Source organism: Ixodes scapularis, unplaced genomic scaffold (genome assembly GCF_016920785.2).
Source record: "Ixodes scapularis isolate PalLabHiFi unplaced genomic scaffold, ASM1692078v2 PGA_scaffold4__175_contigs__length_147842914, whole genome shotgun sequence".
Classification (NCBI taxonomy): Eukaryota; Metazoa; Arthropoda; class Arachnida; order Ixodida; family Ixodidae; genus Ixodes; species Ixodes scapularis.
In genome coordinates this window covers 132552347-132576674 of record NW_024609879.1, presented here as the reverse complement: position 1 = coordinate 132576674, position 24328 = coordinate 132552347, and the positions used below count along the sequence as shown (strand labels likewise).

General features: G+C 46.5%; 1 protein-coding gene across 1 annotated transcript; it reads right to left on the bottom strand.

The window, feature by feature from the left end:
• Positions 1-330: 330 nt before the first annotated feature.
• LOC8025359 lies at positions 331-24284 on the bottom strand. The gene is made up of 8 exons (XM_040500755.1): positions 24120-24284; positions 19821-20046; positions 15776-15939; positions 14985-15119; positions 12948-13095; positions 9129-9285; positions 4723-4882; positions 331-718 (listed from the first exon to the last, which is right to left on the bottom strand). The coding sequence occupies exons 2-8, from the start codon at positions 20036-20038 to the stop codon at positions 396-398; spliced, it is 1305 nt and encodes a 434-aa protein (XP_040356689.1). The 5' UTR covers positions 20039-20046; positions 24120-24284; the 3' UTR covers positions 331-395.
• Positions 24285-24328: the final 44 nt, after the last annotated feature.

Genomic DNA, 24328 nt, shown 5'->3' with positions numbered 1-24328 from the left:
CGTCATGAGGGAGGTTATTTTTTGCTTGTTTTTGTAACTTTAATTTGCCTATAACTTTTAAAATAAAGGGAATTTCAGGGAAAGAAAAGTTTCACTAAGTTACTACGTTCAGTGCGCTCAGGTTTAGTGCAAATTAAAAATTAGTAAAAAAGTCATTGCAGGGCCCCTTTAAAGATTGCATACTTTCCCAACCAAGGTCTATCGTGAATGCCTGACTTCCAGTGAAATGACTCCAGATGACATTACCCTTTCCATCAGTCATTTCAATATGTTCGATGGAAATTACAGCAGCATTTGCAAGACTACTGCCGTTATCACAAGTTTCCAAGCTTTGGCAAACTTCCCCTTATTTATTTAGAAGACTTCTAGAAAGAACACCAAGTGTCAGGCCATAACTAGACGTCGAACTGCACCGCAAAGACGCAGTCCGACGAACACGCTACTACCATAGGCTTGCATCCAGCGGCATGCGTGATGTCCACGGAAATGATGGATTTTTTGCCGACCCGCTCGGACCACGACGGATGGGCGAGGTCCAACTGGAGCATATCTATCGGAGCGGGCACGCTGTACACATTCAGCCAGCCGTGTTCCAATCCAAGCGCCAGCAAGGACCCGTGTAGGGCCAAGCTGGTGACAGGGCCTTGGCACAATGTGGTGACTGGGTAGCGGACAAAGTGATCGCCGTCGTCCACAGATATGTAGAGCTCTTGGAACACTGCGAAAAGTGGCAGACATGACCTGAACACTCAAAACTGACAGAGAAATTGATGGAAACTGACTGAAACGCTCATCTTCTACCCACCATATTATATTCATCTCGGCAAAAATTTACGCTGAAGCGTGACACGAAGCAGCGAAATTATAACATCCCTAGCTTTCTTAAAGGGCCTGTTCTTCATCTGTAATGGGATTAAATAAACTTTCCCTTTTGATAAAACATATTTAATGTTCCATGAAGTGCCGGGTTATAGTGATATAGTGAAAAACTTAAACAGTGCCGTTATATCCTGAGTCACTGCCAAACCACTAGTCATTTTAGGGGAATACTGATTTCCAAAAAAAACCAAGACGAGTGATCGCCCCCCCCCCCCCCCCCCCCTCAAATACCCCTACATAGACTCCGCAATCCATGAACATTCATCTAACCTGAATGACGCAGCCGCAAACTGTACAGTTAGAGAAGGTTTGTCACAAAGTAAAACGAAGGAGGGAAAGTGACTTCTTTTTGTTGACGCAATTCCTCCCCGATTTACACAACCCCAAAGTCGTAGTACGTGAGAGCGAGAGGAAAACAATAGAGATAACAAAATGAAACTTTGTTTTGCTTACAAAAAGTTTGTTCGGACAAAAAGAAACAAACTCGGAAGATAACACGAGCAATAACCCATTTGGGGATCCCGCCACATCCTGGAATGTAACCGCAAAGTGTAAAAACAAACTTTGTCTCTACCAAAGTAAGGTTACCGCGCACCTGCTACTTCTCCTCGAATGCAGCGACTGTGGTTGGTAAGGTTGTGCAGTGTTTAAGACAAAGCCAACGGGTAAATAATGATTTGCCGGAACGGTGCACACAGACGTTTGTAGGGCGTCCCATTTCGAGCTTCATGTTCATGGTGCCGTCCACGCCATGCAGCAACGCCGCTTCAACCCACCTTGATAGCACGCCATGAACAAAAATAAAAATTTGGGGGTTTTACGTGCCAAACCTACGACAGGCATCTGGCACGCCCCAGCGGAGGACCGAGGATTAATTTCGACCACCTGGGGATCTTTTGACGTGCAACCGAAAGCTCGGTTACCATGGCGCCTTCTCCGCAATAAGCCTCCGTCATATCGCGGGCACCTCGGTCGGGATTCGAACCCGCCACAGCACGCCATGAACGAATGCACACATATATGCACCAAACAAGGAAGTGGCGCAAGAGCCTCAACGCGATCGCCAGCTTTCCAGCTTCACCCTCTCGCTCACTTGTTTTGCATGGTTAGCTTTTCTACTTTCCCGTTAACTTCTTTTTTTTCTTATTTTTTCTTTTCTTGCAAAGAGGACATAGCGGTATTAGAAACGTGCTTTTGTAGAACAAACGCTCGTGCTGTATGCCGATCGGCGGTGTTCATCGCGCGTATGCAAGCAACGGACTGCGCGATAGTAAAACATTCTTTCGTGAGCATTTCTTGCATAAAACAACGAAACTTACACAAGTTTTAGGTTTTATGTATCTATTGTGCAGCCGTGGTACAGAAAAATGGGCGTTTATTTGGCTTTTTCTAAACCTTTTGTGCATACCCACCGAGACATGGCCCGCCCCAATTTGCTTACGAATTTCAGGAGGCAGAGGGGTGGGCGATGACTCGGGATATTACGGTGCATTTTTCTGCGAGAAGAGAGACTAGTCAATGGCAGAGATGCTTTCACAGAGGGGGAGTGACAGTATAAAGAATAAAACGGGCAGAACAACTATGAACTGACTCTAAAGCAGATGCAAGGGTGATTCCTGGGTCCCTATATGTAGAGGCTTCACATTTAAGTTTAGTACGGATTAGAGTTTCATCCAAAAGTAGCTTTATAGAAACAGCAGTGAGAGAAAAAAATTTCCTTTTAGATAACCTATTAAGCGATTAGCATTCTTAGTGAAATATTCAACATGGACATTCTAGGAAGGGTCATTGACCATGTGAACACCAAAGTATTTATTGGAAGAAACAAAAAGGAAGGTAGAATGGTTAATGCAGTAGGCAACAAGCAATATTTTGACAGAACTTTCTCACAGGCCTACACTTATAAATGTTAAGTTCCATAAGCCATTCAGGGCGGCAGTGAATTATGTTATCAATATTACTTTGAAAGGCATAGATGTCGGTATCATTATTAATTGTTTTTAGAGTGCAGCTCTTAGGCGCCCGTTTCCGGCTTGAGCGGCGTCGCCGTCGGCATAATTGCGCAATGCATTATAGGACGCGTAAAGTCACTATACTCCGCGACAACTTTTCTTGGCAATGCAGTGGAAGGTACAGGCCCGCGTCCCCTCTCCCATTTTGAGTGTGGCGGGCTCTCCTCCTCTCCCCGGAAATGGGGGAGGAGGAGAGCCTTCGTACACTCAAAATGGGAGAGGGGACGCGGTCCTGTACCTTCCACTGCATTGCCAAGAAAAGTTGTCGCGGAGTATAATGACGTCATCAGCGACGTGATCGGCATCGGCACTGATGACGTCATCAGTGACATCACTGATGACGTAATCGGCATCGGCATCGTCATTGCCACTGATAACGTCACCAGTGACGTCACTGATGACGTCATCGGCATCCGCATCAGCGACGATGATGATGACGTCCCATGTGCCGTCACTGATGCCGTCATCACGATGGCGATGACGTCATCGTCATGGCGTCATCGTCACATGATTCCCGTGAGGGCTGGTGACCCCGGTGATGTCGCATGACCCCCATGAGGTCACGTGACCCTTGTGAGGCGACGGTGACGCTGCTCGGAGGGAAGAATAGCAGACAGGATGAGGAGTTGAGGAGGACAGAAGAGGGATAAACCTTCCCCTCAGTACCCTCCCTCCTCTTCCTCAAAAGCTGCACTCTAATTCGGCATTACAGGGAGTTGTAAATGGCTTTCAGCTTTTTATAAATAACACAGTCAGCATACAAGCTAATAGAGGAAGACCTACGCATAGGTAGGTCGTTAATATATATAAGAGATAATAGTGGACTGGGTGTGGAACCCTGTGGGACACCGGTGTTAACACGGGACGACGAAGGACTGGTTCCCTTGACGTGAACAAATTGACAGCGGTTTGTTGAAAGCAATTAGGTACATTAATGTCTATATTGAGGTCCACTATATCTAAACATGCATTCGGATATAGTGGACTATATTAGGGAGTTTCATAAGTATTCCATCATTTCATTATAGCAAACTCCTCGACATCAGTCATTTCGGACAAAACACTGCCTTCGTTCAGTAGTGATGACCACGTATGCATCTATTTTGCCAACTGCCACTATTGCGCTTGGCGCCTTACGATCCTCGTATGACCCAAAGCGTACAATGATGGCAATTATCAGCACAGCTCGATGAAAGAACACTACCTTCTTTTAAAGTTCACAAGTTTCGATAAGACAGTTCTTTGGTGCCTCCTTGTCCCTAAGTGTCTTTATTCTTTCCTTGATTCTTGTCTTATATCCCTTCTCATTTGGTCAGTCTCACTGGTTAGGACAGACTCCAGTCATAATCCACCTCAAAGTCTGTGGTAAGGCTAGCTGCGTTCTGCATCCTTTTTTACAACAGACCAAAATCTTCATCACTACTATTAAGGTTGGTTGTGATCGTATTTATACTGTATGTCTGTTGGGGAACAACATTTGAGGGGTCATTCTCAAATGATGACATAGCAAGGTAGGTAATATGACAGGAATGGTGTCTACGACAGACACAGCCAGAACAAAAGTCCCAAATTATAGGACTGTCAAAGTCCTATAATTAGTCAAAGTAAGTGACTGTCAAATACTGATAAAAATTAAAACAATTGGTTTCTCAGTTCTAAACGGTTCTGGCAGTGCAACAGCCAATATATTAATTCATTGCGTAACATTAGGTTAGCTAAACTCTTTTCCCAAGGAAGACGAGTGGTGCCCGTTGCTCGAGCAAGTGATACAGACAATTTTAGCACCTTCGTCTGAAACTGGCAAAACAACGTGATGGGAGGCAAGCCTCACCAGAGAGGACAATCAGGGTGCTTTTCCTCTGAATGCACACGTTGGCCACGGTGACAGGATCCCCGTCGCCGCTGCACAAGGACACGAGAGGTGCGCTTCTCAGACTGCCGGAGCAGACGTCGACCGTTGTCAACAGCCTGTTGGTCCCGACGTGCCTCACCTGCGAGAAATGACTCAGCTTCTCATCCCCCCCCCAGCGAATTGCACGCTGCCGTAAAAAGCTGCCCGTGCGCCCATGTTGCAATGAGCGCCCCCCCTGCTTTTGAAACATTCGAAATACAAGTATGGGATATATCACGCAGCCATCCCAGCAAACTTCTCAGCCCACGCGGCTAACCTCAAGGGGCTGCCCTGCAAACAGCCAGTTTTCCGAGAAGCCTGTACAAGACGGTAAGGGTTTACACGCGCGTGCATCAATGACAAGCGGTAAAGCTTGATGCGAGCATAGGGGCGCAAAGCAGGCTTGACGATAGAAGCGCAGGTGCTTTAAAGGCTGGTTTAAAGGCCGCCATTTTGTCACCTAGTGCAGCAGGCGAAATCGTCCGACAGTTACTAATTGAAAATAAGACTTCCTGAGCTTTCATCAGGACCGTGTTAAGGAGCTTGGGCGACGACGTTTTGCTCTGCCGTCGCATCTTTTAAGTTTTCCTTCGGATGGAATTCCATTTCCTACAATATCAAATAAAGCCTCAAATAGGTGGTAACCATGGTTTTAAGGGGCAACACTGCTTCTAGACTTTCTAATAGAACTTGTGATCTAACTCGCACAAAATTTATACAGCATATCTGCATTTTCGACCCGACTATAAGATATGTACTCAGCTTGGACGTTACCTGAGTAGACTTGCTAATGTTGTAAGTTTTATCTGCAAAGATTATGGAAAAGATTAATGCATAATGAAATACTGAAATAAAAAAAAATATATAAACATATCTACATGGTGAAAGGTCTGTGGATTCCAATACGGTATAGCTGAAAGCTGTAGGATGATTTATAAGTTTCTTATGACAGTTTCAAACTTTTTCCAGTTTCAACATTATTTATCGCAGAAAGTTTAAAAGCCATCTAAAAAATCCTGATGCTGTATTTAACATATTTATTGGATACCTCACACACTTACCAAGAAAAGAAAAAGTGACAAAGCTTGCATACGTGCAAGTGGAGATACAGCAATTCCATAAAATACCTATGTGTGTGAAAGGTTCATTACGAAATAATACCAAAAAAAAACATGCACAGACCCATTTCACAATGTTGTTAAGTCACTGTTTCAAGTACTTTTTTTCAGAGATACTTTAGGACAACATGATATGTGCCTGTCAACCTTCAAATATACAATTCAAAAAAAAAATTGTACTTTAAGGAGCAGTGTATTTCCTTAAAGGGGCCCTGCAAGGACTTTTTACTGTTTTTTAATTTGTGCCGAACCTGAGCGCACTGAACGTAGTAACTTAGTCAAACTTTTCTTTTCGCGAAATTCGCTTTATTTTAAAAGTTATAGGCAATTTAGAATTACAAAAACAAGCAAAAAAATAACCTCCTTCATGACGTCGTAGGTCCTGGCTTGAGTGGCCGTGAACTAGAGGAGGAATAGTGAGCTCATCGAGCACTCACGGCCGCCGCACTCCGTGTGGACGGCGCCAGAGGGCGCCACTAAAGCATGTTCTGGATAGGCTGAGTGCAGCGGGCAGCCAAAGCAGCTTTCATTGCGTTTGCTCCGCGATTAAACACTAATTCGGCATGACACTTCATTGGCCACAAACGACAGCAAACACAGAGTAAAGATCAGTTCAGAATGGGAGCCACTTCGCGCTGCCATACCGCGAAACGGCCAAACCGCAAGACAAAGCCTCTTGCCGAAGGCCTTCGGAACGCTCGGAGCCGGTCGGATCCTCCTGTCCATACGACTGCAGCGCCACCGCGTACATCCGGGATTTTTCCGTGTCGGCGCCTTATCCCACTACTCCTTTCTAGTATGCGCCGCCTTTGCCACCGCTTGGCGGCGGGTATGTCGACGAGTCATTTCTTTGTTTTTTTCATCTATAATAGTGAACAAAAACTACTTTTATAAATAATTGAAACGGTTCGCGCCACTTATATTTTGTATTTCGACCAAAAAGAAGTTTTTAGTGACTCTGACCAGTAGTAAGCCCAGGACCAAAGACGTCACATTTTGCGCGCTTTCGGTACCGCGGGTCGCCCTCGTCGGTGGAGGGGGTTTCCGTGTCGTTCGGTTAAAATATGGCGCACTGATATTTAGCTACTCTTTCCGTGCCCGCTGGCTTGCCCAAACCCCAAGAGACGTGGAAACCGCATTAAAGGTAGACCCTCAAATATGATTGCAGGGCCCCTTTAAAGGGCCCCTGAAAAGAAAAAAAAAGGTTTTTTAAAACAGTCTGGTTGGGACATGCGTGTCAAAAAATGAATTTTACGCGAAAAAAAAAATATTTTAAAGCAATATTGATGGCGAGAGATTTATTTGAAAATTTGCGCACAAATTCCAGGTCATTCAGCTCGGCTTCTCATTGGTAACCATGGTCATTCAAATCGGCTTCTCATTGGCCAATAGAATGAGTGACAGCTTAGATGTTGGTTATAAAATCTTCGTGATCACTTGAAATCGCCTTTTGAATTACATAGTTTTAGGTTTAAGAAACAATCCATCGAATGAATGTCGCAATTGTTTACAAACGTTTTACAAAATCGTAACTTCCATTCGGATACTACAACAAAACAACAAACAAAAGCTTCGCCATTTTGTTTTCTGTCATGGTCGCCGTCTTCGCGTCTTGCGTTCTGAAGAGGGCTTGTTGCTTGTGTTAGTTAGTCAGTCATCGTAAGTACTTAGTAAGTGGCGCGGGGTGACAGGTTTCTGTTTTTCTGCTCTTCTTTGCGCGATTCGTGTGTCCGTTTACCCCATCTTTTGTTTGTTTTCTGGCGCGCGCCAGTGCCAATTTTTGTTTAGATGTCGGTTCCCGTAAAGGGAGTTTAGCGAGGCATGCGGCACCGCACTCAACGTTTAATAAAAAATCAGTTACCACTGCGTGTCCTCGCGGCGGCTTGAAAGATTGTGCGGCTCGGACGAACTCGTCAAGGCACCCGCTTCGCCGCGGCGAAGCGGGTGCCTCGCGAGTGGTTGTCTTGCGGCGATCGGAGCGGACGCCTTCCGGCTGGCGAGGCGTGTCCTCGTAACGGCGAAGGCCCAGCTGCTAGCAGCGTTGAAGCAACCGACGCTTCAGGTCGGGGTCCACCGCGACGACTATGTACTGTGTGTACGACCACGGTGACCACGGTACGTGCACGATACGACGCGGTACGTCGTGCGACCGGCAGACACAGCCGGCCAGGGGCTGTGTTCCAAATCTCCAAATGGATCCGAGTTTCTCCGGCGGATCGTATCACGTGACAGCACAGTTTGAAAAACGCTGTACGTGGGTAGGTTTTAGAACGCCAAGGGTACGAAACCCTTACCCTGGGGTAAGATCGAGTAAATTTTGGAACACGGCCAGGAAGTAGCAATGGCTCTCGTGCGGGGCGCAGCCAAGCAGGGAAAGCAGCCAAGCCGATCCACTACGAAGAGGCGGAGACTACCTCTCCTCCACGCGCCCGAAGTGCCGAGAGAGAAAGGTGGAAAGGATGTGACTACCGACTAAATTGCGTCTGGCGCAGTCAATATTGCTCTAAAAAAATTTTTTTTTCGCGTAAAATTCATTTTTTGACACGCGTGTCTCAACCAGACTGTTTTTAAAAAACTTTTTTTTTCTTTTCAGGGGCCCTTTAAGCCTCAAGGTGGCTCAAATTCCACAACTTTGAGCCATAGCTCACTTCGCGAGTCTAGGCCTACCCTATCATCAGCCGTCTTAGTGTTCGTGCTTTTTGACCTAACAATCACCCAGTCCCCGCTTTTCGGGGCTGCCCTAACATCCCGAGAGATGCCCGAAATATGCAAATATTTCGGGGGAGGGGCAAAAAAATAGCAAATTGTGCCCATCATTTTCGGCACAATTTGCTATTTTCTTTAAAAACACCAAAAAATAGCCCCCTTCTGGTAGTCCCAGGGCCCTGGCCAATGGTGACCTCCGCAGAAATGGTGTTACTTAGCCACGGCGGGAGATAAGCAAACGTTGCCGACTGGGAAGGACACTAGTCTTCGGTTCGTCACCCCTCCCTACAATCACAAGCCTTTGCCAATCACAAAATAAAAAAAATCTTTTGAACTTTTTTTCTTAGTCACAGATAATTGGCCGACTCTTCATTTTCTCCCAATATGCCTTCGGTTTTAGGCGGGCTACCTCTCGGAATATTGTGATAGCATCTCCAAACTTTTGCGGGGGCGATTGATCGCCGTTTGACGGCACAGTTTCTCGAACGTGAGCGCTTGCTTGTGAAGACCCCGGTGACGCACCGTGTTTTCCCAGATCCCCATCCAAGAAGTGGGTCCCATGCCCATGTTGAGCCTGGAGGAGGGGGACAGGTCGAGATGTCCGTTGACGTTGATGCACATCTTGTACATGCAAATGCCGTTGTATTTGGTCAGCACGGCCAGGTGACTGCCCGACGCCCTGCACAAAGAGACCGGAGTCGCCAAGTGTTCCCCAAGTACCGAAACTCCCAGGCTCGGTGGCGCCGCAATTGGCTAATTTTCTTTTTTTTTTCTTTTACTGTGGTCACCACGAGCATTTAGAAAGCATGTTTTTGCATAAAAACAAATGGAAGAAGCTTTTTTCATAGAAACTTTTTTTCGGAGATTGGTACAGAACCACGGGAGCGTGACGCATTCATAAAATTTTAGTTTAAAATGATTCGCGGCACAATTAATGTGGTTTTTATACAACCGTCTCTCAAAAGTGATCCCGGGCGTCGCGTACAGACCTGGGCGCGTCCTCACTTCAGTGCTAATTTGCATAGTAAACCCCTTCCACGGTCCATGTTCCGGCGCCAAAATGGCCGATCAAAGCTAAAATAGAACAGTCACAGCGGACGCTATTGAATGCGATACTCTGGAAACATTTAGCGACTCCAGGAGAGACCAGATATACTTGTCTTTTCAGAGTGCCCTCCGTGCCATGGGGGTAACCACGACAGGAGGAAGGTGAAAGAAAGAACGAGTAACGTAGTTCGACCCATTTTTTAGTTATTGAATATCTGAAGTGGGTGGTCGACTTATAATCGAACCAAAGCATTCCATTGCCGACAAAACCGAAAAATTGTGATATAAAGAACACCTCGGCTTGTTACGAGTTAAGTCGGCTGTGCATGTAGCATTGCGCTATTCTGTGCTTTCATTTTACCATTTTTTTTTTTTTTTATTTGAGCGAACGAGTATTAGTATTAATAGCAATTCGCAAATTGACCCGAATGTATGGTGGTGAACAGCGCACGGCACGTCCGACTCCCGGGGGTGGCGGCACTTCTTGTAAGAGCCACTCTGGAGGCAGCTGAAACAGCCTTGCGTCTCGCTCCCCGCAGCTTCTTATCGCAGTTTTTCAACCTCTTTGAGTTCTTCGCACGATTCACGGTCGCACATTGTTTGATCGAGTGTCGAGACCGTGCTGGAGTGCCAACTACGCTTTTCTGTATTGACATGCGTGATCCGGGCAGTTTAGGTCTTTGGTGCTCGTTTATGGCCATTCATCACCCTAAAGCAACCAACAACTGCGCTGTTGGGCACAAATTCGACCTGTCAGAGCGGTTGATGCTCCAGTGAACTCTGCAATGCCGCGGGATCTTAAACTGTGATAGCAAACGAATAGGCTTCCGCAGGCCAAAGTCTGGATAGGTGGGGATGCCTTCCGGAGTTGGAGGTCAGGCTTGCAACGTACGCCACAAAAGTGCGCGATCAGTCCCTACCCGTGACGTGCAACGCGATCGCCGAGCAAGCATGGAAGATGCAGTTGACGCTGTCATTTGCGAAGTGCCAGATTTCGTTGGACGGTGCCGACGATGTGCTTCGAGAACGTAGCAGTGACGATGACAGGACTGACATCACCAATGCAGACGAGTCGTAGTCTAGTCCAGGACGGAGTGAGAACGACAGGGAGCAGCTTTAGTTGTCCCGCCTCCAGCGTGAACTTTGTAGTTTCAATAACGCCGGGCCATCTCATGCACCTCACACGTGCATGCGCAGCCAAAGCATGCAGAAGGCATCGGTCGCGTGTTGGAGGCTAAGCTTTTGAAATAGATACCTGGCAATTCTCACGTGTTCGCAATAAAATGTGCATGTAGAGATTTTTTTTTTTTTTTTGCTAATGTGCAGGGTAGGTGGGGGGGGGGGGTTGACTTACAATCGAGTCGACTTACAATCACGTAGCTCAGGGGTGATCACCTTCCTGCAAGCAAAATGCCGGACAGCGGGGCAGTGGGGGCGGAGGGGGGGGGGGGGAGGGGTAGAAGAAATTTTTTAACACGCACACCACGAACCGAGGCTCTGTTAACAGATTTAATATCCTGTGCCGTTCATACACCTTCTAATTGTTTTGCAGGCTCAGCAATACAGCTCAAATATTTTTTACTCCCAGTGACATACTTTTTTATGTCAAATGTGCTATTAAATGTGTCAAAATTGAAAACATAAAAGTCAACTCAAGCAGAACTTAATGTATCAAATGGAAATAAGAAACCGTAAATCTTTTTCTGGTTATTGTTTCCTGTCAACGCTTACATTTATCAACATGGTGTTAAACTCTCAAAAAAACCCGTGCGTCTACATTCCCGCACAACACTCGGAGAGCCAATCACCGCGAGTTACGGAGGCAGCTCAGCGAATGACGACGGCGAAACATATGTTTAGACCGAAAAACGCAGTACGAGTTTTGGCATTAAGCAATGCAAAATGTCACGCTTGCATTGCATAATGTCACAACTCAGACTGCGTTTTTTTGGTCTAAACATATGTTTCGACATCCTCAATCCCGGAGCTGCCTCCGTAACTCGTGGCGATTGGCCCGCCGAGTGCTGTGCGTGAAAGTAGACACACGGGCTTTTTTTAGAGTGTACACAAATTTTTAACAGTATGTTCTTTTTCGACCCTTGTGAGTTGCAGGCTTTTTCCCTTGTGTAGCTGTCTTCATGAAAAAATTAATAAATCCCCGGCAAACCTTTTGCTGTGACACAGCGATATGAAAATAATTACAGAATCGTATATTTGAAATTTTGGCAAACAATTTTTCGTACAATATTTTGCCACGAAGGGGAGAAGCGCAACAAAGCAAGCGCGTCGGTTCTACTACAAGAATGACGGTCACTTCCCGCAATGCTTAGATAGAAAATGGCGTACCCATGCGATTCACACGATTACCAGCGACCTCCGCGCTTCCCCGTGCCCCGTTGTTCGGCAGAACCATGAGTTGCAGAGTGAATTTTACGACAGTATGAAATGCGGGACATTTTGAAAATTTGAAAATTTCTTGCGGGACGTGGGACACGAGCCCTCAATGCGGAACAGTCCCGCGGGTTGCGGAACGGGTGGTCACCCTAGCGTAGCTACGGTATATAGACACACGTGTTCAAAGAGTGTAGTGTTCCTCTACTTCCTAGTGATAGTTACATAACACCCTAAACAATGATGTTATTTCATAAAAAGAAAAATAAACTAAACTGTATGTGCTGTTATATACTATAAGAGACTACAAAGTATTATCATAAGTTACATATTAACCCCTTCGCAAACCAAGAAACATTATTTGCTGCAACAGTGTTCTGAGAGAGCACCTTTTATTTTTCGAGGGAAATGAGGATTCCCGAAGCATTCCTTGGGAGGGATCAGTGCTATAGCCAATTTTTTTCAAACGCCGCAGCTTGGAGGCCGTGGAACGTAACCTCACGCCGCAGAGCCCGGCGATCCTGGGCTCTGTTCCCACCCCCGCCCAAATAAGCTCTGGATAAGCATCGTACCAGCACGCGGTCGTGCACCAGTACCGCGTGATGCACATTAAAGAGCCCAGGCTAGGGGTGGTACTGCACCGACTAAATATATCATCTACAGTGGAGCCACCAGACAGCCCTTGGGGGGCCGACCAACTTGTTGCCCACTTAAACGTACATGCAACACAATTACTTTAAGCATTATAGCTAGTATCCTCTATTTATCAAACAGCTTCTATTTACCCGACACTGCTTTATCTTTGGAGCTTCGCTTCTGTGTTTACGCCAAATTCAGAGGAAAACGCACACAAGCGAAGAAGGAGACCATCAGCGCTGCCAAGCACCAGGCGCGCACACCCACCTGATGCTGAGGATGGCCTCGCCGAAGTGCACCTTTGTATCGCCCACGGGAGCGTGGCCGTTGAGTGGCATGGGACAGACGGACATGTCCGCCGAACAGGAGACCACGTGGTGGTGGTTAGACGAGAAGCTACCAAATCCGTAAGGACCTGTATTCATCGCCGTCCAGACCAGACATCAGAGGGAGGACTCTGACTTTGTCCAAACTTGAGCCACTGCATATGGCAGTTTTAGCTGCCGGAGTAGTGACCCTAACAAAAAGACCTGAATGCGAAACATTGAAAGTGCCAATAAAAAATTTTCATTTTTAACCCGAGAGGTTGACATGATGACCATGCTGCTAGAGGCACCTGGGCCGGTTTTCTCGAAGCGATGGTAAAACCCATTTTGGTAAACCACGGTGCCTAGGAAGGAAAAAGTACCTAGGTAACTGTATTAAACGGCTGGATATAGAAGAACCACATTTATTTATGATTGGGCAGTAAGATGCGCCATCTATTGGTGAAACAAGCCAGTCATTTTGTTTATCCTCTTTTTCCGCCGGTTGTTATCGATCTAGTACGGTATTTTAAGTCAAAATATAGTAATGTTGTACTTGAAGACCACTTTATTTGCTTCAGATGGTACGAAGAAATTTTTGCTACTATGCTAGAGTTTGTCGACGAATATTCGAAAATGTAAGAAACATTTCCTTCAATATGTTTCGCCGTAAACAACGCCTAACTTTCCCGTTTGCCTTCCAGTCTGGCAACGCCGGTGCTGTAGTCTCGTTTTTGTTCCTTGCGACACACGTTCTGCGATTCCTGCTGATCTCAACTGTTTGCCCCGTCTTTCATTTGCCCAACCGATCCACCGGTGACGAGAAGCTAAGCTTCTCGTCACCGTTGAATTGCTGGCCACCGGGGATATGTAGAAACCTCGATGCTGTAGGCATACTGTCGGCGCACTGCAAACAAAAAAACAGTACAATGTCCTAGTTGTTCACCGTGAATGAAGACTTTATCGAGGATAACCCCCTTTCTCTCCAAAGTAATCGCTACTCACGAGTTGGCGTGCATAGTGTAACAAATTAAACGTGTTAGTATAAATATATACCAACACTCGTTCGCAAAACATTTTTTTACTCACCATAAAAACACCTGCAAGGCTTAAGCACCGTCATATGTCTTCGATCCCGGACTGCTGAAGAGTGATGCGTTTGCGGAATGCTGCCGTCGGTTAGTTTAGTAGTCCCTCTGAACTAGCCCTTTGCTTGACGTGCTAATAAGCTGACGGTGCGTCATTAATATAACAGCCGGATCGAAATGAATGTTCAGCAGAACCAAACAGAACTGTTAACCCTCATTAAGCTACGTCGTGGCCATTTTGCTTGTAGGTACTGCTCCTCCCTCGGCGCCCCTGCTCTCCCAGTCACGTGACCTAAAATTCCCTCCTCTAGGGACAATAGTTGACTTTAAACCACGGTTCGCGTTCGAGAAAACGGGCCCTGGTGGCCACTTTATTAGTGCGGCTTATCTCATTTCTTAGCCCGTTAATTGGCAGGTGGTGAGAGCGTGCAAAAGCAACTTCGCTCACGGTTTGCTCAGTGCAAGTGGGGACGCGAAAGTAGCAGGCGACGCTGGTATGCCAGAGACGTGCCGAATCATCCAGACACGACTCCTGTAATGCTCGGAGCAAGTTCCTACACAGAGAGCAAGTCGTCTGCTTTTTGCACAGGAGTTCAGGACGACACCGAGCTGACTGGCTTTGATTGAAAGGGTTGGGGGCACACTTCAATGCTAGATGCCTTGAGGACCCCCACTATTTTTTTTCAATCAGCCAATAAGAGCCTCAACGTTCTGACATCATCACAATCTCTGTGCAAGAAGCAGACGAACTTGCGCTCCGCATGGAAACCGAGCCAGCACCGCCTGCCTCTGGTAATGCATGTCATCGGTTCCGGCCAATCGCGGCGGGAGGGGGCACAGGAAAAAACATGGCGCTATTTTGACGGCCAAAGGTGCCATATACGGGGGGCCCTAGTACAAGCCAGACCAACCTCTGCAACGGAAGTCGACGAGTGCGAGGTCGTTGACCGAGGCTTTATGAGAGGGTAGGAGTCGAATCATCGCACCGGTAGTGGCGTCCCAGAAGCACACGGTGCCGTCACTGTGGCCGGTGACAGCAAGCGTTCCTGGGAAGACAAATCGTCCAAAATGCCAGTCAGCCTCAATGGTGCACTCATTCACGGCAGTGGCCCAAAACAAACACCACCGGATTTCAGACAGTTGGTGAAATCCCCGAGTCTTTGCAATTATTGCTTTCTCATCTGGCAACGCTGATTAACGCTAACTGGTGCTGCAGCACAGCAAAGTTGCACTGTAAGGCTCGGAGAGAAGCAGTTGCCTAAACCATCCTTGCCGATCATTCCCCAACCTGTTCTAGCCCGGCCCAAGCTATCTTAGCTGAGGCACATGGCAAGGGCAGCATGTGGGGGGCCTGGGAGACCATACTCCTATGAACATATCTGTATTATTCGTTCGGCAAGAGTGCCTGCTATATCGGGACAACATACTTACTTCAACCTGCTAGAAGAACATTGGCGGTAATGACCAACTTTCTGCTATTTACATCATGTTCCACTGCAGAAAAAAAGGATCATTAACTTGGATATACTGATAACAACGTGCGAGCCATCGTACGAGTACGGTATGACTGCACCATCTCCTGACTGGGAGTCTCAAAAAACGAATCAATTGATTAATCAACCGATCAGTCAATCCAGGCTGCAAAAAACGTGGTGACAAGGACATCCTCGAAACGAGGTAAATCGAAAGAGAGCGCACTCACGGCTGGCCTTGACACACGTCACTGGGTCCAGACGGGCAACTGGGTACGCGTTTGTCCGGTGGGGAAGGCCAGCAAGGACCTTCGAAAAGTGCCACGTCTTGTAGAGTCTGAACCAGTCGGTGGAGCAAGACCCATCGCCGGCTGGACCACACGAGTCGATAATCCTGCGAGTTCCAAGATGGCGGCCGGCACGGCCACATCTTGTTTGCACGGGCAATCTTTTTCCTAATCAAAGTCGGTGGCCTCAGCCTTTGAACCATTTGGTCAACTACGTCGGGACAAAGTGCGCCGAAAATATGCCAAGAAAAATTGTGAGTATTTCTCGCGCCTTATTTCTTGTCTCCTAGGGTCCCCCGTGAGCTGCCCTCTCTTAATTCGAATTTCGATTGCCGCATTTTCCTGTCTACGAGTCACGGCCCCCTTTCAACGTTTGTTTTCTTACAAGATATATAAAAAGAAAAAGAATGTAATTTAATTATTAAACAACCTAGATAGGAAAAAGGATGTCTACAAAACAAATTTACAAAGAAAATATTTTTTGAGCTACATTTGACGGCGCGAAACGAGTAACTGCTATGGTCACGTGACTGGCCGCTATTGTCATGTGGTGCTTGTGCTCTTTAGGGAGCTTCATATAAGTTTTAAAAGCTACTTATTAGTCTTCATTCGAAGTGCAACAAAAAAGCTGAAATTATTAAGTAACTTTAACAGGGTGCAGAGCAAATTATTATTTTGAGATTCTCAGACTTTTTCAGGTTTTCCCTGACATTTTCAGGTGAAATTCCCTGACCACTGTAGAGGCGGCAAAATGTACAAGACCATTACAACGTAAGGCATTGAGCACTGGGAGGATCATTTTGCACGGGCTTAATCCAACTTGCATATTCCGAAATACTATTCGGATACGTCCAGTCCGGATTCAACAAGCACTTTCTTGCAGCCGACATCGTCAGTGAAGAGGCCACTTCCGGAAGCACAATGAAAACACGAAGCTCAACCACGCACGTCAATAACCGAATGGCAGCATGGCTGCCAGATGCACACTTTTGGATACTTTAGCTCGAGGCTTGGATTGGATTGGGGTCTGCGACTTTCCCATTTGTTACTAAATCTAGCCTAGTGTCGTGCCTTAAATCTAATCCAATCCAAGGCTTGGACTGGATTTGTTGGCTGTTACCTTTGCATCGGGTACTCTACACTGGGTGAACAGAGCCCGCGCTCCACCCTCAGCAGAATTTATTGCCAATTTTTCTGTCCCCCAAACCCTCAAGTCAGGGCACTCTATGGCGTTTCCGGCTTGTTTTCCCTGACTGGGCTTGCTTTTTGACAATATCCCTGACAATTATCCGATTTTCTTAGTAATGAAAATTTCCCTGACAATTCCTGGTTTTCCCAATCACTAGAGTCCGTGTAATAGCCCAAAGGAAGCTTCCGAAAGAGTGCAAGCATCATGTGATAGACCAACTACAAAGTTGTTTTGCGCCGTCAATATAGCTATACAAATTTTTTTTGTTCATTGTAAATTTATTTTAGGGCATCTTTTTCCCATCCAGGCTGTTTAAAAAAAAATGTCTTTTTTCCTTTGCATATGTCGTTTAAAAAAAAGGGTACGATATAAGTTGCACTTCTTTGCATGGTCGGCGCTGCGAAACAACATTGACATGCCTGCATATGCATATTGCGATCGCGATGTACCATGCAAAAGCGGGAGCAGCAAACTTCAATAATCTCGCAAATGAATCAAACGAGAAATATAACCCCGTACCCCGTGGCTATACTAAATCGCAGCTTGTCCCCTCGTTATAAAAAAAAATGCATGTATATAATTCGAACCATTTATAAAGACACACCGAAGGAAATGGGGGGGGGGAGAATGTGATTTGGAAAATGTGGTACACGTTTACATTGCTCAAAGCAAAGCTTGGCAAAATCAGCGAAATCTCCTCCTTGCACCTACTTGCCCCGACGCCCGAGCTTGATTTTAGTCCTAGCAAAAAAAATGTGAGGTCCTACCGAGCCAATGTTGACAGTTCCATAATTCTGTGGCAATTTAGTTGGATCCTTTTAAGTACAACGGTTTTAAACAAAATGCACCGATACGTTTGGCATTTGTGCAACCAGTCACGGTCAACAAAGAAAACAGAAAGTGCACTTTAAATGTCGGCCGGCAGTAGGACAAGCCAACTTGAACGTCATCCGACTTTTCCCTTCACTCGCATGGTATGTGGTGTCACCGGTGCAGTTGCTAATTGCCTATCAAGTCAACCTGTGAGATAAGAAACAATCTGCATAGCTTGGGACTCTGTCAGTATTGCCTGGAGTAGCTCCGCCCCTAAATTCAACTGCAGCTCACTTCAGCGTCCTTTCAAGCATGTACGGATTCCCAGCTGGGATAGCTCGAGTGCTCAACACTGCTAAACAAACCACATTACCAAATGAACTATTAAATTTTCGGAGATACTGGCATTTTTCACGAAAGGCGTAGGCGCCCATGCCTTTCGTTTTAAGGAGCTACGTTCTTTAATGTTTACTTTTTCTCACAGATTTGGTGTTTTTTCATAGTCGGACAACAAATTGTCACTTATAGGGGCTCGTGCCGAAGAGAACAGGACACGACCATGCGATTACCCAACCTCTTGGAAACATGAGCATGGCCCAAATGCTTGCAAAATGTTCTGGTACCAATGAGAGGAGGAAAGAAGATACAAGGGCTGTGGTTTACAAAGAAAGGAGAGGCCTGAAGGAAAGGTTCGTGCAGGCTAAAACGCAAAATAAAGCTATAAATAAAGACTTCTTTTCGCAAAGCTTGGGTTTTCCTCACTCAAGGTCAGCTTCGATTCAAGATTTTTTGGTTGTCCCGAAATTTAATGAAACCAGCTCGGTGGGTACTTCCCGGGGTTCATTGGTATACACCAAAAATACTGAACCTTAGTTTTATTCTACTTCTTTTGAAGAAGCTTTCAAAAAAACCTATACATGAATATAAGACCACCATTCTCTTATATCTCATGTCATAACAATCAGAAAAACTATTTCCAATCGTAACAATCTATCTCTTTTCTTTTTGTAGGTTATATTGTCTAGTTATTGCTAGCTTTCGATTATGAGTCTTATTTTATGTAGACTGCACCAACACACGGGAGCCTTGATGTCCACCACAAATGAATGAATGTATGGTGAATGTCTTTTTTACCACATTGGCACAATTTCTAACACAGTACCACTGCTGTTTCGGGACCCATTCTGAATAGGCAGAAGTGAAGAGGGACTCCTTTCACCAGGAGAGATGGTATTGGACAATTACAATGACAAAAGGGTAAATGAAGGGAACTATATGCATGCAAACCAACTCTGAAGCTCTGAAACAAAGGGTAGCCTACACCACTCACTCAGTGCACATGATTTGGTCTATGGCATGAACCCCAAACTGCAGGTAAAAACAACACAAACGCTGAAAGGTCTCAAGACCTCTTAGTGTTCGGGTCGTTTTTACTTAAGTCATTTTTACCTGCAGTCTCGGCATTTATCAGTGAGAAAACAGCGAGTGCGCAGGCGAGCTGGTGGAAGTTGATCATGATGTAGAATACCCGAGACTGTGGTAAAAGCTGGGAAACTGGTCGAAGAAAAGGCAGGGAAAAAGAAGGAGACCTTCTTTTTCCCTGCCTTTTTTCTTTGACCAAGGTTCCTAGCTTTTACCGCAGTCTCGGGTATTCTACATCATGATCGGGGTTTATGTCATGTTCAATTTCAACTAGCTCGTTTGCACCATTACATTCACTTCATTTGGTCTAGTTAGCTCTTGTAAAACAGCCGACATCATAAAAAAAAAAAAAAGTTTCCGTGCTCGGTTTGATTGACAGACTAAGGCTACGGGACCCCAAGAAGACATTCCTGGACCCCAAAGAGTCTGCACACACCCATTTGAGAACCACTGGTCTACCACATCAGTGCAAGTCAAACATCTTTCATTTCTGTACATACGAATGGGATGGCACTAAATTAATGAGGTTTGAATCACCGCCCTGTCAAAGCGGCACTATCTGACCTCTGCGGCACATGGCCATGAAGTTCCCCGACGACTTCGCCGTCAATCTCGTTCGCGCAGAGCATCTTCCAGATTGTCTGTCCGTGTTCAAGGATGGCGTGGACAACGTCGTGCCATCGTCTGCAGACACGAGCCGAACGTACCAGGGTGGCCCCATCAACCAGGCTGAAAATCTTGAGCAGGAGTTCATTCGGTACATCGTCAAGTCCAGCCATCATGACAGGACCTGTAGGGAAGCAACCATACCACAGAGAGAAATTCAACTTAAGGTAACACAACTGTGTCGGACGTTTTTCAAGACCATATACGATAAGCAAGTTGACTATAATGCATCCCCTCACACATGAGAGAGGGAAGTCGCCTAGAGAGGAGATTCAGTGAAAGGAAGCAATCATGTGCGTGCCTTATGTGATGCCCTCAAGGGGGCCTTTAAGGGAACTTGAAATAAAAAAGCACCACCCCAGCAGCTGTTCACTCTCTTGTAAAGACTGAGCAAACAACATCCCGGCCATGGGTTCCCCGTTCATTGCAACGCGTACGGTAGATGTTGGTCGACAAAACCGATGTGCCCTTCTAGCTACATCGTTTCCCCTTTCTTAAAGACTATGCACTCCTTCGTTAAAAAACTGGTGGGGCTCCGGAAGCCGTCGAGAAGGTAAGACGGCCACTGCTAGGACTAGCAGACGACGTCGGAGCTCGGCGCTCGAATGCCGAACCCCAACGCCACTGATCAATCTGCGCAAAGAGCAGACAATGATCTTGCTCGCTCCGATTGGTAGGATAGAGAAGGTAGAATAAAAAACAGCTAGCCTTTCTGTCTATCCCAACCATGCCTTAGAATGCAAGGGAAGTTATTCAAGCGAGTTTGTATACATGGCGGGTTTACTACAGTTGATCGAATGCCATTTCATCGAAGCACGTTTTAGAGAATGGGCACGTTTTATCGAAGCACGGTTTAGAGAAAGCAGAGCCTCAGTTTAGAGAAACTCCGTTTATCGGAAAGGGGACGCTATTTAAAAAGGCTTTCCTACTTTGCACGTGTATCACTGGTGCCCGTGTTAACCCAAGCCCCCCGCTGCGCTCCCGCCGCTCCGCCGGCGGCAGTCTGCGGCGGCTCATTACACAAATGTTAACTCACCTGACTTACTCGTGCACGCCACTTCGCGGCGGCCGGATTCGCTAAAAGGAGGCTCATCGCCATTTTCTCTAAACCGACAGACTTGGGTCGGTAAAATGGCTTTCGCTAAAACGAGCTTCTCTAAACCGCACGCGTCTGATACATGGCATGCCAGTGACGTCATTGCACCGTGCTTGTGACCATTATTCCTGCTTGTCCTTGCCAAAACAAAACAAATTTGGTGGAACGAAATATATGCTCCAAGAGGTATGCACTCAACAGAGAGGCCGCCGCAATGACCATTGATCTAAAGTTAACGCCATTGCCAGCAATGTTACTATACTCCGTTCCACCCAACCTTCAGTCCGAGCCACTGATCTCTATGACAACTGCTGGATCGCGTTTGCCCACTCCGCAAATGCGGCCACTGGCGGCCATCTTTTTGGTAGAGTTATATTACCTCTAGCCAAGGTACAGCTGCTGCAGGCACTATCATCCATCCATGGCAGACAGCGTTGTGGTAGTTATGGTGGCAGGCTGCCATCAAAATAGCGTGGGTGATATTTTGTGTTTGATTGAAATTGTTTGACGAAACATTTTTGAAACCCGACGTGAACGGTAGCCCGATCTTTGAGGACCCGGCGAAAGTTCCGCGAAATCGCAGCATCGGGGAAAAGCAGCACAGCACGCATTGAAAGTCGCATCGAAAGAAGCATCGAAAGCAGACGCCAATATGGAGTCTGCTTTCGATGCGAGCTGCGCTGCTTTCCTCCGGTGTTGCACTTTCGTAGAACTTTCGCAGGGTCCTCAAAGATGACGCTACCGTTCAAGCCGGGTTTCAAGAATCTGCTTCGTCGAACAACTTCAATCAAGCACAAAATATCACCCACTGTACACTAGACCCACGGTTATTTTATGGCAGCCTGCCGCCATTCCGCTTTCCATCATATTACTATGATGGCTATAGATAACATAACTACCAAAAGATGGCAGACCATGGCCGCATTCCCGTCCATAGGCGGAGCTGGTCAAACACAATCCAGCAAATAGACATAGAGATCAGTGGTCCGAGCAACACTGTAGTCCGAGCAAAATGGACAGTGTTGCCAGACAGAGAAAAAAAAAGTCAGCAGATTGATCTCCAAAAAGTCAGTAGATATGCACAAAAATCAGTAGATTCTACAAAATCTGTGTTTTGCCATTTCCATTAAACCATTTATCGAAGAAATACTATAAAGCAACATATAGCATGGTAATAAACACAAATAAATTATGAAAAAACAAGACCAGTTTCGTGTAATTCTTTATGAAAAGCAAAGTAAAATGGCACCGTGAATGTATACATATATATTTTTTTATCAGCATTGACTGGTGTTGCGATTTCGAGGATTATTCGTTGAAATCGAGACTGAGCCACTTTTGGGATCAACAGATACAGTGGGACACCCACCTGTCGCTATAATTGAAACAAAACCAAAACAAGACGTTCCAGCAGGTGCGCGCATGCATGTCCATTTTATGTCCTCTGCAAGCTCCCATCTTTCCTTACTGGGCTGTGGAAGGTTTTCAACACAACGCTGTAGGCGCGGAGCACTGTCGAGGCTATGCGTCGTCTACTACGAGCTTATTCCTTTTTCGCCTGACTCAAAGCTTGCGTTCGAACGTGGAGAAACTTAATTCGTTAGCTTTTTAAGCCACTGAGGAATAACATTATATTATTTTCTTGAAAAGCCTGCCAAATAAAAGTTAAGAACTGAAATTTGGATGTCGATCCCATGCATTCCGCCGGGCGAATGAATGAAAATGGCGGCCCTCCCCGCTCAACTGGGTGCAGCCGAGAGTTCACGCGCATGCGCTCACGCCTCTCGCTCAGCGCTGCAGGCTGATTAGCTCACTCGGGAGGGAGACGTTACGGCGGCGAGATCATAGGGTGGCCAAACTCTCCCTATATGGCTCAGGCCCAGATGTCACCTTCAAACCCAACGTTGGTCGAACCTGCTCTGTGTGTAGATATGAATATACGATTAAGTCGCTCGGATAGGTTGGGTTTCTGGGCCATCTAACCAGTGCTTCGTTTTTAATTCTGGGAGAATACGAGTTTCCTTTGATGGGCGACCCTGGGAACTGAAGGGGCCTAATAATAAATTTTTAATATGTTTACTAAAAAAAAAAGACAGATTTCTTTCTTTTTCAGTGAATCAGTAGACCCGGAACAAAATCAGTAGACCTGGCAACACTGGCAGTGGGCGCCACGAGCTAACCCACCCGATCAACCCAGCGCCGGGAGAAAATCGCGTGACCTGCCGGTTGGGCAGAGCGACGCCATAGAGACGCAGGGAGCTCAAGGTCACACGACACCGACGACACCCTCTCAACGCTGGATTGGCTGAGATGGCTCCTAGCGTCCACTGCGCTCGTACTGAAGGTGAAACGGAGTATACAGGGTGAAACAAGGAGACGCCAGGCTCTTTAAATCGACCGGAAAATTCAGTTTCTTAACCCACCGCACTACAACTTTGTGCAGCGTTGCCCACAGATGGTGCATTTCTTTTGTAAAATTTGCGAAGAGCGAACTTACCTGAGGAAAAAGTAAAGAAAGAAAAAGGCTTAGCTCCTACGGAAACGCAGCGACGCCACCGGTCTGCAAACAACACGGCGCCGTTTCGCACGTTGGCGGGATAGTCTCATTTTAATTCTTGTTACCACATCAGGTCAGAGCTCCGAAGTAGTCATGTGAATAAATCAAATCTAGAGATGTCACTGGCATAGCCAAGTTTACAAAAAGCATAGAGCACAAGGCCTCTTCCCTTTTATGTCTTATAACCCCCCCCCCCTTCCTTCCTTCCCCCCCCCCCCCCCCCCCCCCCCCCCCTCCCCCCGTCTAACGTTGGCCACGTTGGCCTTCGGCCTTTCCAGTGTGGGCTATCTGGCCCCAGCACTCAAATGAGTTTGAGACCACTGCTGTAGATCAAAGTCAGTTGGCAAGCTTCCTAGAACGCCTCGTGCCTTTTCGTGGCACTCGCTACACTATCAGCCTGCCTTATGGGCATAACTGGTGGAATGTTGGATACACATTACCTGCGAAGAAAGTTAATTATTTTGTGGTTTTCATGGTAAACATAAAGGTTTCGCAAAAGTCGCCGCAAAAAAGGTGTCTTTCGAAAACTGTCCTTCTTCCTTACCCGTGGCAACGCCTCCTCTACGGGGTAACGCCTGGGCAACAGAGTCCGAAGCACTGTGGCCAACTGTGGTCCAAAGAAACTCCGAAGAACATGAAACATGTTCATGCCCGTTCCTAACTAGGGGTGTCGCGAACCGGCCGCGGTTCGAGTTCGACCAGGTTCGACTTTTTCGAACTTTTAGTGGAAAGTTCGACGAACCTTGTATTGAG